The sequence below is a fragment of the Myotis davidii genome, unplaced genomic scaffold (genome assembly GCF_000327345.1).
Source record: "Myotis davidii unplaced genomic scaffold, ASM32734v1 scaffold43, whole genome shotgun sequence".
Lineage (NCBI taxonomy): Eukaryota > Metazoa > Chordata > Mammalia > Chiroptera > Vespertilionidae > Myotis > Myotis davidii.
In genome coordinates, this window is record NW_006294590.1 from 2314403 (window position 1) to 2330710 (window position 16308).

A 16308-nucleotide genomic window follows, 5' to 3' on the forward strand; every position below is an offset into this window, starting at 1 on the left:
CCTCGGGCAGCCTTGGCGTGGCGTGTGCTGCTGGAGTCTGAGCAGGGGCGCAGTGCGGACGTGACGGGGAGCTGGCTACAGCGAGGCCGACCCCCCTGGGGACACAGGCAGTGCTTGGGGCACAGGCCCAGAGGCCCAGGACCTGGGCACCTGCTTGTGTGATGGGGGAGCTGGTGCAGGTGCAGGTTGGGGTCAGGCCAGGGAATCGGTGGCTTTGAGTCCCCCTCCCTCGAGTAGGGAGGTTCAGGGTGTGACTAGTGAGTGTGTGACAGTCTGAGGACCCTGAGCGATCAGAGTGCTGTGAGCGGGTCAGCTGCCGCTGCCGCCGTTGACCCGTGTCAGAGGGGCCGGCACATCGGGGCCACTTCCTGTGTTGTGCTTCTGAGATGCCATGAGGCACTTTATCACTGGACACACCTCTGAAGTGTGCAGCGTGTGGACTTGTGTGTGCACGGCCAGTGCAGCCGTCGCCCACGTCCCAGCCTCTCAGGACCCAGAGCGAGTGCACGCGTAGTCCCTCGCTCCCACGCCCGCCCAGCCTCAGGCAGCTCCTCTGTCACTCTGTGGAGTCACCTCTTCCATGTGACCCCATGCGCTGCACACACGTGGGGCCAGACCATGCGTGGACTTCAGTGCCTGGCTTCCTGCCTTCGGGGCTGTTGGCTGTTTCCACGTTGCAGCAGGATTCCCTTCCTCTGACGATTGAAGGGCTCCCCTGCGTGCACACCGTTGTGCTTGTCCGCTCATCAGGTGGACGTGGGTGGTTCCCACGTGTGGCCCTCGTCACACAGCCATGGGCCCTCGGGCAGTTTCGTGTGGGCGTGGTCATGGTTCCCTTGGGCGCAAGGCTCGGCCTGGAGGTGCAGGTCAGGTGTGACTCCGGTGAACTGCCGGCTGCTCCACGGCAGCGGCACTCCTCCCCCGTCAGTGTGTGCAGGTGGGAGTGCCCCTTGCTCCACGTCCCTGCCCGCCCCGCTGTCGGCCTTCCTCCGTCCTCACTCGGCAGTGCGCATCCCCAGGGCTCTGCTGTTGGCCGGGTGGCGTGCCACACAGCCACCTCCACTGGCACCAGCTCTTGGGCCTCCCGGGGTCTCCCCCACGCCGCACAGACCTCCCTCTCCTCCGCCGGGTCTAGTCCGTCCTGGGTGCTGCCTTCTCCATTCCCACAGCCGCTCAGGGGACCGTTCCCGTCTCGGCTGGGGAGAGGGAGGCAGGCTGAGCCCCGGCGCAGCACAGCTGGTCCTCAGGAGACCTCAGCACAGGCCTGGTCTTCCTGTCTGCGCCCCCACTTGGATCCCTAGCGAGGCCTTTCCTGCTGTCCCACGGAGCTCGTTCTTTCCTTCTGCTTAGGAAGCGGATCTCTCTGTGTTCGACCTCATCGGCTTAGAAAACACAATGACCCGCCACGAGGCTGAACTGCTGCGCAAGAGGAGGGTGTCGCGGAAGCTCATGGAGGAGCTCTTCACCGCCCCGCCCCCGCCCGGCCGGCCCCCCGCGGTCCGACTGAAGCCCAGCAGGTGTGTGCGGAGCGTGCTGCCTGCGGCCCCCCTCTGGCCTGGCTGGGCCCTGGCCGTCGTGAATCGGTCCCTGGCTGTGGGTGGGAGTGACACTGGGAGGCTTGGGACCAGGCTGGACTTTCCACGAGACCCTGGCTCCAGGCTGTGAGAAGAGGCCAGTCGCCTGCTGGGCTGTCTGCTCTGGACATGGCCCAGGTGTCCTCTGCTCTCTGAGTCGCTCATTGTCAGTGGGAAGCGTGGGCACTTGGCTCTCGCCCGCCTGAGGAGTGGCCCTTCACCGTCTTTACAAAGTGCTAGGATTGGGCGGGGTCTGTGGGGAGGAGCTGGGACCAGTCGTGGGGCTGGATCCGACCTGGTGGGTGTTGGGGGGCAGCTGTCCTGGCCGGGTGTTGGGGAGCGAGGGCAGAGGGCGCTGGAGGGTAGTGTGGGCCTGCGGCGAGAGAGGGCTCCTGACTAAGTGAAGGGACCCCGGGAGGATGACCATGTTGCAGGCGCCTGGAGGCTGGGACAGGGCAGAACGTGACGAAGGCAGAGCCCACGGGGCTCAGGAGGGGTTGACGCCGGAGCGGGAAACAGATGAAGTCCTGGGCTCGAGCTAAAACGAGGGACGGGAAGCCAGCATTTTGGAGACAAAGGGCCAATTCTGCAAACCGGCAGCCATTCTGGTTGCCTCGTCTGTGTGTGTCTTCCCGGGCACCTGGGCCCTCGCCCGCACAGGCAGGGCCTGCAGCCCTCGGACCTGCACGGCGGCGACGGCGCTGCCTCTGCTGGTGTCGCACGGGCTTCACGGGGCGCCCTGCTCTGCAGTTCCCGGGAGAGCCGGCTGCAGAGGGCACGGACGCTGTGAAGCCCGAGGGGCACCCCCGGACCCTGCGTGGCCGCGGAGGCTGTTCCATCTGCCCTTCCTGTCCCTGTGCCCCGTCCCCTGAGGCTGCCATTGTCCTTTCACCTCACTGCTGCCTCTAAACCAGCGGTTCTCAACCTTCCTGAGGCCACGACCCTTTAACACAGCTCCTCACGTTGTGGTGACGCCCGGCTTCATTGTTACAGATTGAACATCGTTAAAGCACAGTGATTAATCACAAAAACAGTATGTAATTATAGATGTGTTTTCCAATGGTCTTAGGCGACCCCTGGAAAAAGGGTCGTTCGACCCCCAAAGAGGTCGTGACCCATAGGTTGAGAACCACTGCTCTAAACAATCGTCTGGACTTGGTGTGCCAGATGCCTTTCCTTGTCCACTCTGATAGGAACCTAATTGAAGTAAAATCACACCCCGTCACGCAGGCACGGGGGCCACTGTCAGGTGCTGAGTGTTGCCAGCACTGCCTGGGCCCCGCCTGCTGTAACCAGCAGCAGGAGTGGGAGCCTGCTGCTCGGGGCAGGCACCCCCCAGGCCTGCTGCAGCGACGCTATCTTCCTGCCCACACACGTCTAGGTTGTTCCAGCCTGTGCAGTACGGCCAGAAGCCCGAGGGCCGCATGGTGGCTTTCCCCAGCACACACCCGCCCCGGACGGCCACCTCCACAGCGGCCACGGCCACGCCCCAGGGCCACGTGCGAGGACGGCCGCCCATCGCCACGTTCTCTGCCAACCCGGATGCCAAAGGTATGTCTTGTGTGGTGGTGTGTTTGCCACGGAGGGTGCTGCCTGGCCCCTCTGACGAGGGACCTCCATTCTGCCGAAGAGACCTGTGCAGCCCTCGCACGAGTTGGAGGCTTTTTTATGTCTTTAAACTGGATTTTACAAGGCGCTGCACGCTTCGTGGAGGCGTGTGTGGTGTGGCGATGAGGATGCTCTGTGGGGGGAGCTCCTGGAGGGGACTCGGCTCTCAGGCTTCCGAGGAGGTGACTGCTGTTTCCTGCCCTGCTTTGCCGTCACCTGATTCACAGCAGAGAAGGATGGGGCAGGGGCGGACAGGTGACGCGGGCCGTGCTCCGGCCCGTCAGCGGGTCCTGGGCCACGTGCACGGCGGCTTCAAGTGTCCAGAGCTGCTTCGTGCAGGCGCCCCTCGTGCAGCTGGAGGTGCAGCCTCTGTGTGCGCCTTGTGGGGGGTCAGGGTTCCCCCTGGTGGACACGGGTTTACATGGCTGACTTCTAACACTGTTCACTGCAGGGATGTACTGCCGTGTAGGCTGCTGGTTCGCGCCAAGTGGAAATAGTTTAACAGCGGATAAAAAATCATACCTCTCTGTCTAGAGCTCATTGGCCTTCACCCCCCTTTTTAGAGAGAGCTTCTCATTTGAGAGACAGTATGAAATGTTTGTTTTATTTCTTTAAAATTCGGGTTAAAGTACTGCGTTGCATTGAGAACCTCTAACAGCTCTGCACAAACCACCCTTGTTGATTGCAGCGGCCGCGGCCCCCCAGGCTCCCACCGGTGCTCCGAGACCCCAGGCCACCTCGACCTGCAGCACAGCTCCTAGCCCAGCCCATCCTGCGAAACTGCGGGCTCAGACCGCGCCCCAGGCCTCCGCCCTGGGCCCGTCCCAGCCCCAGCCCCAGGCCCCCTCGCACCCGGCCGGGCAGAGCACGCTGCCTCAGGGGCTGCTGCTCACCTCGCAGGCCCAGGCGCGCCTGCCTAGTAAGTGGCCTCGCCTCTCCCGGGGCTCTGCCCCTGCTCCCAGGAAGCTGTGCTCAGACCAGCAGTGTGAAGAGCCTCTCTGTCCACTCCTGTCCCCCCCAAGCCGGCGCTGCCTTTGCCGTGCTGTGGCCCTGCTGTCCTTTCCGGCCCTAAATCTCAGGGCCGGTGCCCAGGGCCTGTCCTTCCTCTGCCTTTTCTCCTGACCCCGTCCCGTCCGTCCGTCAGCTCTGCTTTCCTCCCGCACTCGCTCTGAGCTTCATGCTGATGACTGCGCCTCCCTCACTGGGAGCCAGGCTTTGGCCCAGGGCCGAGATCAGCTGGGGAGCAAAGGAGGGAAATGAAAGCGGCCGCTTCCTGGACAGCCATGGGCCTAGCGTTCGGTTTCTGAAACCAGGACTTCCTTTTCGTCTCTCGCTGTTACCAGATTTAAACCTGGGATGAATTACTGCTCAACCGAGACATTTAATAATTTAATGACTAAGATCTCAATTTTATTAAATACTAGAGGCCTGGGGGCTCGGCCCTCGCAGCCCCGGCTTCGCCCGAAAGGATGTCCGGTCTAATTAGCATATTATGCTTTTATTATAGATTTTAATAGAGTTTTTGTGATACCTTATGCTATTTTTATATGGGCACTTTTTTAATCCAAAGGGTATTACATATGTGTCCATTTTTTTCCCCCCGCCCAAGACATTCCCCAGATTTTAATAGAGTTTTTTCATTGTGACCAGTGAGATTGGCATATTTCCAAATTTCACACGGACCCTGTCCACTCTGCTGTGGAAGGTGCCCTTCCTGGCACAGCCGCCTGGTCTCAGGTGCTGCTCGGACACTCGCTGGGATGACGGGCTGTGCCGAGGCCTCTGGAGGGGCGGGGAAGGGAGGGGGGCGTGGGGTCCTGAGGACCCCGCGTTCGGGCTGGGTCTGCAGTCCTCTCGTCTGCTGCCCGCAGTCACCGCTGGGCCCCCTGCCTGCAGGACGTGTTTCTTGGTCTGGGATGGGCTTTGTGGCTGTGCTTGGGGCCTCGTCCACCAGGTCGCCTTCCGTCCGGTGGCCTTCACCTCTGTGGACCTCGAGGGCTAACGGGACTCACTCTCTGCCTCTCCTTTCTCGCCTTCCTGTCCTTAATCTTGGTTCTGTGCACAAGATTCCTGGGTGTTTTTCTTGTCTTTTCCTAATGGTTTTTATCACTAATAATTCTTGAATGGGTTTTCATAGGAGGAACATTTAGACTCAAATATCAACCGTTGGGTAAAAAATCCTTTAGTCCTGTGTAATCACAGCCTCTTTGAATGAAGTGCATGTGACTCCATCGAATTTGTTTTCCACAGAAAGGGTACAAGCAGCGTGACGCCTCGCGCTTCTTGACAGTAAACACTGCAGTGCAGCCCCCACGTCCCTGCGACGGGAGCTTTTGTTCTGTACTGACGGGGGGAGCGCGGGTCACGCCTCCCTCTGAGCTCAGCTGCACGAGGCTTCCCGCTGGGGAGGGTCTCTGAGCGGAGGCTGCCCCGAGGCTGCAGGACGGGCTCTGCTCTGACGGTGGCTGCTTGCTCCCTGGCTGGGGAGGGAAGGAAGGTGCCCCTCGCAGTGTGGGTACTGTTGTACAGTCCACCAGTTACGATGGCAGGAGCTAACCATTAAAATCTGATGTTATCTGGGTCTTCTCTTTCCTGTTAAAATCGCTCTTTCCTGAAAGCGTCATCACTGTTTTTCTGATTCTTCTGTTTATGCCCGAGGTCGTTCTGTGTGACAGCCGCACATTCGAAAACTTTGCACAGACCTTTCCTTCCCCTTCCCTCTGTTCCCTCAGGCGGGGAGGTGGTCAAAATAGCACAGCTGGCGTCGCTCGCAGGACCGCCGAGCCGCGTGGCCCAGCCAGAGACCCCGGTGACGCTGCAGTTCCAAGGGAACAAGTTCACCTTGTCCCACAGCCAGCTGCGGCAGCTCACCGCCGGCCAGCCCCTGCAGCTGCAAGGTGAGCCCCGCCGCACAGTGCCTCCCTGGACACCACAGCGAGCCTGGCCCGAGGGGCTGGGAGGACTAGTGGGTAATGTGTGTGTACCTGGCTGCCCAGTCGTTGACACGGGCTCAGTATTTGGTAATCATTTAAAAAACCTACCCTTTGCCCAGCTGACATGGCTCAGTGGTTAAGCGTCAACTTAGGAACCAGGAGGTCACGATTGATTCCCGGTCAGGGCACAGGCCCAGGTTGCAGGCTCCATCCCCAGTGTGGGGCGTGCAGGAGGCAGCCGATCCATGATTCTCTGTCATCATTGATGTTTCTATCTCTCTCTCCCTTCCTCTCTGAAATCTATAAAAAATCTACCCTTTGATAAAAGTTTCCTATTTTTAAAATCAGAATAGAAACACTTGCCGCTTCTGATTTGACTGTGAAGTGTGAATTGTCCTAAAAGGCCAAGGCCTGCAGCTGTGCCCTCAGGTTGCAGGTAGCTCCAGGCCAGAGCTCCCGCCTGTGGCCGAGGGCGATGTGTCTGTGGAGCGGCTGCTGCTGGAAGAAAGGAGGGTGCGTGCTCCGGCTAGTCCTGAGTGACCACGGGGCAGCAGCTCAGTCACGTGTGTCCCCCTCAGTTGTGGGTTTGGGTTCAGGGGTGGTGTCCTCAGCAGCCCTGCCCGCACGTGTCTGGGACGCGGTTGTGAAGGTCACTGGAGAGGCACAGTTGGCAGAGCAGAGGCCCCTAGGAAGCCTGCAGCGAAGAGACATTCAATTGGTCTAATTTCCTGCTGCTCCAGGTTTTGGTCGAAGGGGCGAGGCCATCCCTGGGGCTGTAGTTGCTGTGGGACGTGGCAGGTTCCTGCGGAGCAGATGGGGAGAGACTCGGTCACACCGAGGCTGCGTGCCGGCTCCGTAAGCAGAGCCACAGCGTTTGCACTTAACACACGCCAGCCTTTTCTTCATCCGCTGGCGGGTCGGCCAGCGCCAACCTGTGGTCAGGCAGCTGGCACCTTCCCTGGGACTCGGGCCTCACCCGACGTGACCGACCCTGAGCAAGTGCCCCTTGCACTGCCCCGAATTCCTAGGAATTTCTAGGAATCGATGAGCTTCCTTGTGACATTAAGAAAAGCGACATTGTTTCCTTTTTTTTTTTTTTACTATTTATTGATTTCAGAGGAAGGGAGAGAGAGAGAAACGTCCATGATGAGAGAATCACCGATTGGCTACCTCCTGCACAACCCTACTAGGCATCGAGCCTGGAACCGGGCATGTGCCCTGACCTGGAATCAAACTGTGACCTCCTGGTTCACAGGTCCACGCTCAACCCCTGAGCCACACCAGCTGAGCTGCTTCTTAGAGTTACATTCGTTGTGAATAAAGTGTTTTCCTTTTTCTACAAGTAACTGAACTTTGCATTGCCATGTGGGGGCAAGTGTGGTTTTGGAGATTAGGTTCGTGGCCTGTGTCTGCACCCTTGGAGCGGGCGTGACTGATGGCCCTGGCACCGTGTGATTGCAGGCAGCGTCCTTCAGATCGTGTCCGCCCCCGGGCAGTCCTACCTGCGACCGCCAGGCCCCATGGTGATGCAGACCGTGTCTCAGGCGGGTGCCCTGAGCGCCCTGGGAAGCAAGCCCCCGACCAGCGGCCCCGGCCCCGCTCCCGTGGCCCCACCAGGTAGAGTGCTCTGAGCAGGGGGAAGACTGGCTGTGAGGCTGCCTCTGGCTCTCTCCCTCGCAGGTAATGGGAGGCCTTGAGGATTCTGGCCGTGGGGCCTCAGAACCTGAAGGTCCCACCGTGGCCGTGTCCGATTTCCACGGACACCAGTGTCCACTGGGTCTCCTTTGTTGTTGGCTCTCAGAGTGACTGGTTGACACTCACCAGCCTCCACTCACTGTAGATGTTGGTTCTGGTGCTAGGACTTCCCTGGGACAGACCACGAGGCAGGGTCCTCGGTGTGAGACAGATAATGCTGCCTCTTGCCTGGTCCACAGCCTGCTTCCCGCCAGGGCCCTCTTGCTCCCTGGACCCGCTCCTGCCGAATCACCATGACGCTCCCCAGTGCCCCCTAACCGGGCTCCTGGAGCCGTCCCCGAGCGCACGTGTCAGGGCCAGCAGCAGCCCTGACCGTTTGGGGGTGGCTTTGTGCTGGTCTGGAGGGCAGCTGACTCCTGGCCTGAGGGCAGACAGGTTGATGCTGAGAAAGGGCCAGGGCCCTGGTGGCTGGTGTGCCGGCATGCGGGCCGTGAGGATGGCGCATAGGCATTCGCCACGGGAGGAGACAGGCTGGCGCTCGCTCAGAATGTGGCCAGAGGGCAGGGTGCCTCATGGGTTCTGACCAATGCAGGCGTGAATGTGCAGGGAGAGGCAGCACTGATCTGAGGGCGCGCTGGGGGCAGGTGGTGCGCAGCGTCCGGAGCTGTTTCCACCCTTGGTTTTGATTTGCAGTTGGTGTGCCTGGTCGAGTGGCGGTCAACCCCCTGACTGTGGGAGAATCCGGCCTGGCCCCCAAACCAGCGTCTCCCATCGGGGGGCCTACCCAGGTACTGAGCACCTCCCCGGGCGTGTGGGGCCTTCGGAGGGCGTGGCTGGGTTACGTACCTTTCAATTTAAAACGCTTTCCTAACAGAAGGAATGAAACTGTCTTTATGATGGCAAACGTCTCCTTTCACGTAGTTTATATTCTTGTGATGTGGGAAATGCTGTCTCGAGAAACTGCTTTTCTCCTCTGGGGTGCTCTGGGGGCAGGCCCTGCCCAGGGCCCCGCAGGGTGGGGTTTCTCACGGGCCGTTCCCATCGCTTTCTGACGCAGGAGGACAAGGCCCGGCTCCTGAGAGAGCGGCTGGACCAGGTCCACTCTGTCAATGAGCGGCGCTGCTCCCGCGCCCCCATCTACGGGGCAGACCTGCTGGCGGCTTGTTCCCTGGCCTGCGGAGAACGGGGCTTGGGGCCCGGGGCTCTGGGGAGCAGGCATGGGAAGGGGGCCCGGCCAGCGAGTGTCTGCACGTCACCTTCAAACCGTCACAGGGACCTGATTTTGACGCTGACTCAACGTCAAGAGTCCCTCCAGGATCTTATCGACAGGTGAGGTGGTTTCCCTGCGGGAAGGGCCTGGTGCTCACCTCGCCCCCCCCCCCCCCCCCCCCCCCTGCCGTGCCAGCCCCTGGGCTTCTGTTTCCATGGGGTTCTTCCAGGTGTGAGTGTGCATTGAAGGTTCCTCCCTGTCTTGTCTTGGCTGATAGCTCATTTCTTGTCAGCTGACGCGTCCTCCGTTGTCCGGATGGACCAGTGTTCTTGATCCATTACCGGCTGAAGGACATCTGGGTTGTTTCCAAGTTCAGGAACTACGACCACGCAGTCACCATCTGTGTGCAGGTTTCCACGTGGATATGGGTTTTCAGCTCTTTCGGGCAAAAAGCTAGGAGCGTGATGGGGGACCGTGTGGTGAGACTGCCTAGTTCTGTAAGAAACAGTCTTAGTGGCGGCCCCTTGCTCCCCAGCAGGGAGTGCGGGTCCTGGTGCCGCCTCCAGGCTGGGCGGCGTCTGCGTGGGGGGCGCAGGAAGTGGAGTGTCTCTCGGTGGCTCCTTTGCATGTGTCTGTGGTGAGTGTCTGCTCAGGCCTTCGGTGCGTTTTTAATCAGGTCGCCTTCGTTCTGTTGAGTGTTGAGAGCTCGTTGTACGTGTGGACAATGGTCCTTCAGTAGGTGTGTCCTTTGCACACGTGTCCCAGTCCGTGGCTTCCCTTCGGGCTCTCCTGACAGCGTCCTTTGCAGAACAGGAGTCTTTCGTTTCAGTGGAGTCGGCTGGTCAGTCTTTCCTCTCATGGGTCACGTCTTTGGTGTTGTGTCTAGAAAAGTTGTCACCACACCAGGGTCACCCAGGTTCCTTGTGAGCTGTCTTCCCGGAGGTTGTTGTGCAGCTCACACTCAGCTCTGTGGCCCCGAGTCAGCATGTGTGAGGGTGAGCCCGGCGTCTGGGCCTTCCCTGCAGTGGTGTCTGTGGTTTGGTCGTCCTGGGCCTCTGTCGGGGGTCAGGCGACTAGAACAAGGAGGTCTGCTCCTGCGCTCTCTACCCCGCCCCAGGGCCTGCTGTCTGGTCTCTCATCAGCACCACTGTCTGGATGTCTGCCACTCCGTCGTCTGCCTTGGGGGCCGTGTGGCGTCCTCAGGCTCAGTCCTCTCCATGTTGTGTGGCTGTGATGGTCTTTTGCCTCCAGATAAACTTTAAAATCAGCTGGTCGGTAGCCACGAAACGACTTGCTGGGGTTCTGACTGTGCTGGTGTGGAGCCTCTAATCAAGCTGGGAGAGCGCCCCCGGCACAGGGACTCTGTCTGTCTAGGAAGGTGGGACGTCCCTCCGTCTCCTTAGTTCCTCGGTCTTCCTGGTCGGTGTTTGGATGGTGGGTGGCTCTGGTTTGCTGCAGTGGCAGCAAGTAATGGACACCGACCTGAGCTGACCACCCGAGGAAGGGCTTTCTGGTGCAGGTGCGTCCAGAGGCCGGGCGATGGGTGTCAGGTCGGCCTTGAGACCGGCCCTTCCTCCCGGGCTGCCCCTCCTGGTGGCACAGGGGCTGTAGCAGCTCAGCGTTCATTCTTCCCCCACCCCGTCCAGGAGACAGAGCCCCATGTCCCAAAGTTCCCATCAAAAGACTTGCCCTTCGCAGGGGATGGGCTGTGAGTGTCCGTGCTGGGAGCCTGGGGGGCCTTGCCCTGCTGTTTCTCCCTGGGTGGCACTCATCGGCCAGGGCTGTCGGGCCTGTGCCCATGGTTGCTGGGACAGTGTGGGCAGCTGGCTTGTCTCCATGGTGACTGAGGTCAGAGCTGCCAAGTGCTGCCCGTGACAACGTGCTTCCTGCTCCTCAGGGTGGCCTGTGTGGTCCCGTCGGTGGTGGCCTCGCCCCCAACCCTGTGGGTGTCGCGGCCGCCTGCCCTCTACAGCCACAGGATGAGGATCTTCCGGCACCGCCTGCAGGAGCACGCGGCACCCTACGCCCCGCAGCTGCAGCGGGTGACCGCCCCGCGCTCGCTGCAGTTCCCCGAGCTGAGGCTGGTCCAGCTGGACTCAGGTAGGAGAGGACACGCTCACGCGTCGCACCCGGGCTCTGGGGGCAGACACTCAGCGTTGCTCCCCCGTAGGAAAGCTGGAGGCCCTGGCGATGCTGCTGAAGAAGCTGCAATTGGAACGACGCCGGGTGCTGATCATGTCGCAGATGGTCCTCATGCTGGACATCTTGGAGATGTTCCTGGACTTCCACTTCGTCACCTACATCCGCATCGACGAGAACGCCAACAGCGAGCAGCAGCAGGTCAGGCGGACGCTCGGGTCCATGCATGTTCGGTGCTGTCCCCCCCTCCGAACAGAGGGAGGCGTGACATCTCTGGGTCCTGGAACTCGAGAGTCTTTTCAGCCCCATCTCTCCATACTTTTCCACTCGGGACTCGCACCGGCGTCCCAGTGCCGCAGTCAGGTCTGTGACATGTGCTCCCTGCAGGGCAGGACTGTGCCCTTCAGGAGGCAGCCCTGGTGGGAACAGGAAACCGCCCGACGGCTTTACCTTAAAGAAGTGCCTGGGCAGCCACCTGCCATGGTCACTTGTCAGAGCAGTGCTGCCAGGCCTGAGTGCTGCAGCTTCCCGGCCACTCACGGTGCGTGTGACCCTCGACGTGGTCGCTCCCTCCCAGCACCCCCTCCTGACGGCTGGAGTGCGCAGCTGTTTCCTGTAGAAGTGCTTAACCCGCCCCTACCCGGGCTGTCGCGTCCCGAGCCGTCCCCGGCCCTGGGAGCAGGTCAGCGTGCGCCGATGTTCCCGAGAGCAGAGGCCAGCTGCTGGCCCGTGCGTCCGCTGCCGCGTCACGTTCTGTAGCATCAGCACCTCGTGCTGCACACCCCGAGCTCACTGACAGGTTTCCTTGGTAGTGGAGTAACACATTGTATGGAGAATCCCTTTTTTGAAAAAATATATTTTTATTGGTTTTTAGAGAAAGGAAGGGAGAGAGATAGAAACATCGATGAGAGAAACATCATGGACTGGCTGCCTCCTGCCTTCCCCTCCTGGGGATCGAGCCTGCCACCTGGGCAAGTGCCCTGACCGGGATTGAACCGGTGATCGCTTGGTTCCTGGGTGGACACTTAACCACTGAGCCGTGCTGGCGGGGCTGGGCTATCCTGAAGGAGGAGGGTTGTTTGCCTGCTCTGGTCTGATCTGGCGCCGCACTAACTGCAGAGGAGCTGTGTCCAGGGAAGCCGTCCGGTGCCGGCCCGAGTGGTGGAGGCGCCTCTCAGGCTGTTGCCGCTCCCTCAGCCTTACTCCAGGGGCCTTTGCTGTAAGGTGCCCTGGCATTGCCTGGGGGCACACGAAAAAGCGCACATCCCTCCCCAGGAAGGCTCCGTTCTCCTGTGGGGCCTACCGATTGTGCTGACAGCACTTGTCGCCTGGAGCCTGGCGGCCTCCTGTGACGACCTGTGAGATTTAAATTGTGTATGGAGGCCTGGTGAGCCAGGACGCACGTGTACAAAGGGCCAGACGTCTGGTGGAGAGAGGTCAGCGTTCCCCCGTGTGCTGGAGTCCTGAGTGAGGTTTTGTTCCATCACAGGAGCTGGTGAAGAGCTTCAACAGAGACAGGCGCATCTTCTGTGTCATCCTCTCCACGCGCAGCCGCTCGTCAGGGGTGAGCCTGATGGAGGCCGACGCGGTGGTGTTCTACGACCACGACCTGAACCCGGTGCTGGACGCCCGGGCCCAGAACTGGTGCGACAGGATCGGGAGGCGCAAGGACGTGCATGTGTACAGGTGAGGCCGGGGGGTGGGGGGGGGCACTGCGGGTGCCCTGCAGGTCACGGAGCAGCTCCGGCGGGTCCTCTCTCCCTCAGGCAGCGGGAACCCCGGCTGTTGGACCTTCTTCCCGGCGAGTGACGCCTGGTGGGGGGAGGGTGCGCGTGGCGCGGGGACCAATGTTGTGCACGGAGCTTGCTGACTCACTGTGTGTGGTGCCTCTTCTGGAGCCTGCACCTTCAGAGGAGGGAGGCTTCAGGGTGTTTCCGCTGTTACCAAGTGTGTGTTCGGGCAAATCGGATGTTCAGAGAACTTCCACTCCCTGACAGGTGCGATGAGGAGGGCAGTGCTCTGCTCGGTCTGCGTTCTGTTGCTCTTCGTGCCGTGTGTGCTGAGCACTTGCTGTGCCACTTGGCGTGAAATCCTGCCACTTCCGGCCATGGTCCCGGTGCTGGCCCCGGGCAGAGCGCAGGCTGCCTCGCCCCTAGGTTGCTGCACTGAAGATGGGCACTCGCCACACGGCGGAACAGGGCGGCTCCAGGCGGAAGCTGGTGGGGTGGGGACGTGGCCAGACGAGATGGGGAGTCACAGTGGGCCTGAGGCCTTTGACCGCCACTGAGGGCAGGTCGCACGGAGCCCGTGGAGCGCTGATGCGTGCGCTTCCGAAGCCTGCGGCGCCCCCTGCGGGCGTGCTCTTCAGGTGGCCTCTGCGCCGGCTGCTCCTGGGGCCCGGGCTTCAGGACTGAGCTGCCTCTGTGGGTCTTGTTTTGTCTGTAGGCTTGTGAGTGCCAATTGCATTGAAGAGAAACTTTTGAAGAATGGAACCAAGGATCTGATCCGAGAAGTGGCTGCTCAGGGAAACGACTACTCCATGGCGTTCCTGACACAGGTACCCCGTTCGTGGGGCCACAGAAGGGCTTCCACGTGGCACAGGGTGCGTGGCTCTGGGGACTCCAGTGAGGCGTGCTCTGCGGTTCCCCGGCAGCACGCCCGAGCTCGGGGGGGGGCGAGAGCCAGCCCTCTCGCGGGGGTAACATGCGTGTCTGTGCTCAGCGCACCATCCAGGAGCTGTTTGAGGTGTGCGTTCCCCTGGAGGAGCCTGTCTTCCCCGTGACGGCCGAGGAGTTTGTGGTCCTTCCCCAGGAGCCCACTGTCACGGAGACCATCGCACCCAAGATCGCACGGCCTTTCATCGAGGTGAGGACAGAGCCTGCTCGGGTCCTGGGTGCGGAGCCGCTCTGTGTTCTCCGACTCCGGGGGCCGCTCCTGCCTGGTCTCTCCCGGGTCCTGGCTGTGCAGGGGCCTCTGCTGGGAAGCACCCCACCCCCGCCTCCTTGGTGAGGAGATTCGCTGCTACCTCATCCATTTTTTTAAAAATTTATTGTTGAAGGTATTACATATATCTCCTTTTCCCCATTGAACTCTCCCCGCCCACGTGCAACCCCCAACTCATGCTCTCACCCCCCTACTGTCCGTGTCCATTAGTTACGCTTACATGCCTCATCCATTTTAAAAAATTAACCGTTCGGCCCTAGCCAGTTTGGCTCAGTGGATAGAGTGTTGGCCTGTAGACCAAAAAGTCCCAGGTTCGATTCTGGTCAAGGCCACGTACCTTGGTTGCAGGCTCCTCCCTGGCCTGGGCCCTGGTCAGGGTGCATGCAGGAGGCAACCAATCGATGTGTCTCTCACATCGATGTTTCTCTCTGTCTCTCCCTCTCCCTCCCACTCTCTCTAATCGGGTGAGGACTAACAAAAACAAAAGCTTGCTCTGTCAGCACCATCTGACCCAGCATGCACTTCCCCAGGCCCTGAAGAGCATCGAGTGTCTGGAGGGAGACACACAGGAGCCCGCAGGGGAGGCCGTGCCTGGGTCACCGGACCCTGACGGCTTGAGGGACCAGGAGCCCTCGCAGCTGGAGGAGTTGGCCGACTTCATGGAACAGGTTTGGACATTTTCTCCTTTGCTTTCACTTCATGTTTTTCTGTACAAGTCATTGTCTTAAAAATGTATTCCTTTCATAAATGTTTCTTGTTCACTTTGGCCGAGAACAGTCACTCTTTTGTTGTTAATCCTCACCAAGGATATTTTTTTCATTGATGGAGTGAGATATATAGAGATAGAAACATTGACACATTGATTGGTTGCCTCCCACATGCCCCTACCAGGGCTGGGGATTAAACTTCCAACTGAGGTATGTGCCCGCGACCGGAATTGAACCTGCAGCCGTTCAGTCCTCGGGCCAGTGCTCTACCCACTGAGCCAACTGGCCACGGCACAACCACTTTTTTGATTGACGTATTGGTGGGGGCTGTAAGGAACTTAACCCTATTGGCCTGCAATTAACTATCCAAAAAAATGTGTTTTGAAACAGCTCACCCCAATTGAAAAATATGCCTTGAATTACCTGGAACTGTTCCATTCTTCCATCGATCACGAAAAAGAGAGGAACGGTGAGGTAGGGACCATCTTCACACGCGAGCAGCTCAGGTCTGTGGGGTTACGTTTGGTTTGGAGGGAAGTGAGTTGCCAGGAATCGCAGGAATGAACCCAAACCCACCAGTGCCGACACCAGCTGCCATGCAGGTCCGGGAGGCCCCGTGCGGGCGGCTCCAAGTGGGGGAAGCAATGGTGCCTGACAGAGGTTCCGTGCTGGGCCCGAGGAAGTGCTGGGAAATGGCGACCACAGCGTGGAGGGGCTGCGACCGGGAAGAGAGGTCCTGGGTCTGAGTGTGAGACCAGATTGGGGGGCAGGTGTGTTCCCCGTGGGGACGGTGCTGGACGCTGTGCCCGAGCCTGTGGTCTCCCAGCAGGACGCCGTGCTGACTGCAGTGAGCGCCTGGGAGGCCCAGAACCTGCGGGCGCTGCAGGAGCAGGAGGCCCGGGCGCTGCAGGAGCAGGAGCAGGAGCAGCTGCTCACCTACACCCGGGAGGACGCCTACAACGCGGTGCGAACCCCCTCATCGCGTCACCACACAGACGCGTGCTCTCAGCCCGCTGCACGGTTTCCGGTTCCATGTTGCTTTTCCCTGGGGGTGTAGTGAGGGCCCTGAGGTGACGAAGGTGCTAGCAGCGTGAAGCAGACTCACACTGAAAGCTCCCCTCTGTCTCCCGCAGGAATACATCTACGAAGGAGCGGACGGGCAGACGGAAGTCATGCCGGTGCGTGCCTCGTCCCCGTCCCCTATGGGTGGCTGCCTTCCTCGAGTCGCCAGCTAACGCCTCTCCCTTCTCCATGCAGCTCTGGACCCCACCCACGCCGCCCCAGGACGACAACGACATCTACATTGACTCGGTCATGTGTCTCATGTACGAGACCACGCCCATCCCCGAGTCCAAGCTGCCCCCCGTGTACGTGAGAAAGGAGCGCCGGCGGCACAGGACGGACCCCTCAGGTGTGCCCCGTGGGCCGTGCTCCCCTCGCGCCGCGTCGTGTCCCGAGCAGAGGAGCCTGGCGTGCAGGCCAGTGGGCAGGGAGGCAGG

At 60.5% G+C, this 16308-nt stretch overlaps 1 protein-coding gene across 1 annotated transcript in view; it reads left to right on the plus strand.

Annotated features, from left to right (window-relative positions):
- Positions 1-16308, plus strand: part of EP400 (E1A binding protein p400) — a gene marked incomplete at its 5' end in the record, with an annotated part of 51575 nt that overhangs the window by 24078 nt on the left and 11189 nt on the right. The window contains 17 exon segments of the mRNA XM_006768805.2: positions 1351-1517; positions 2956-3125; positions 3871-4101; positions 5915-6079; positions 7577-7732; positions 8504-8598; positions 8868-9139; positions 10918-11120; positions 11191-11360; positions 12649-12845; positions 13605-13716; positions 13881-14024; positions 14633-14770; positions 15200-15283; positions 15639-15773; positions 15943-15987; positions 16067-16303. Coding sequence (XP_006768868.1) covers positions 1351-1517; positions 2956-3125; positions 3871-4101; positions 5915-6079; positions 7577-7732; positions 8504-8598; positions 8868-9139; positions 10918-11120; positions 11191-11360; positions 12649-12845; positions 13605-13716; positions 13881-14024; positions 14633-14770; positions 15200-15283; positions 15639-15773; positions 15943-15987; positions 16067-16303 — 2721 coding nt within the window.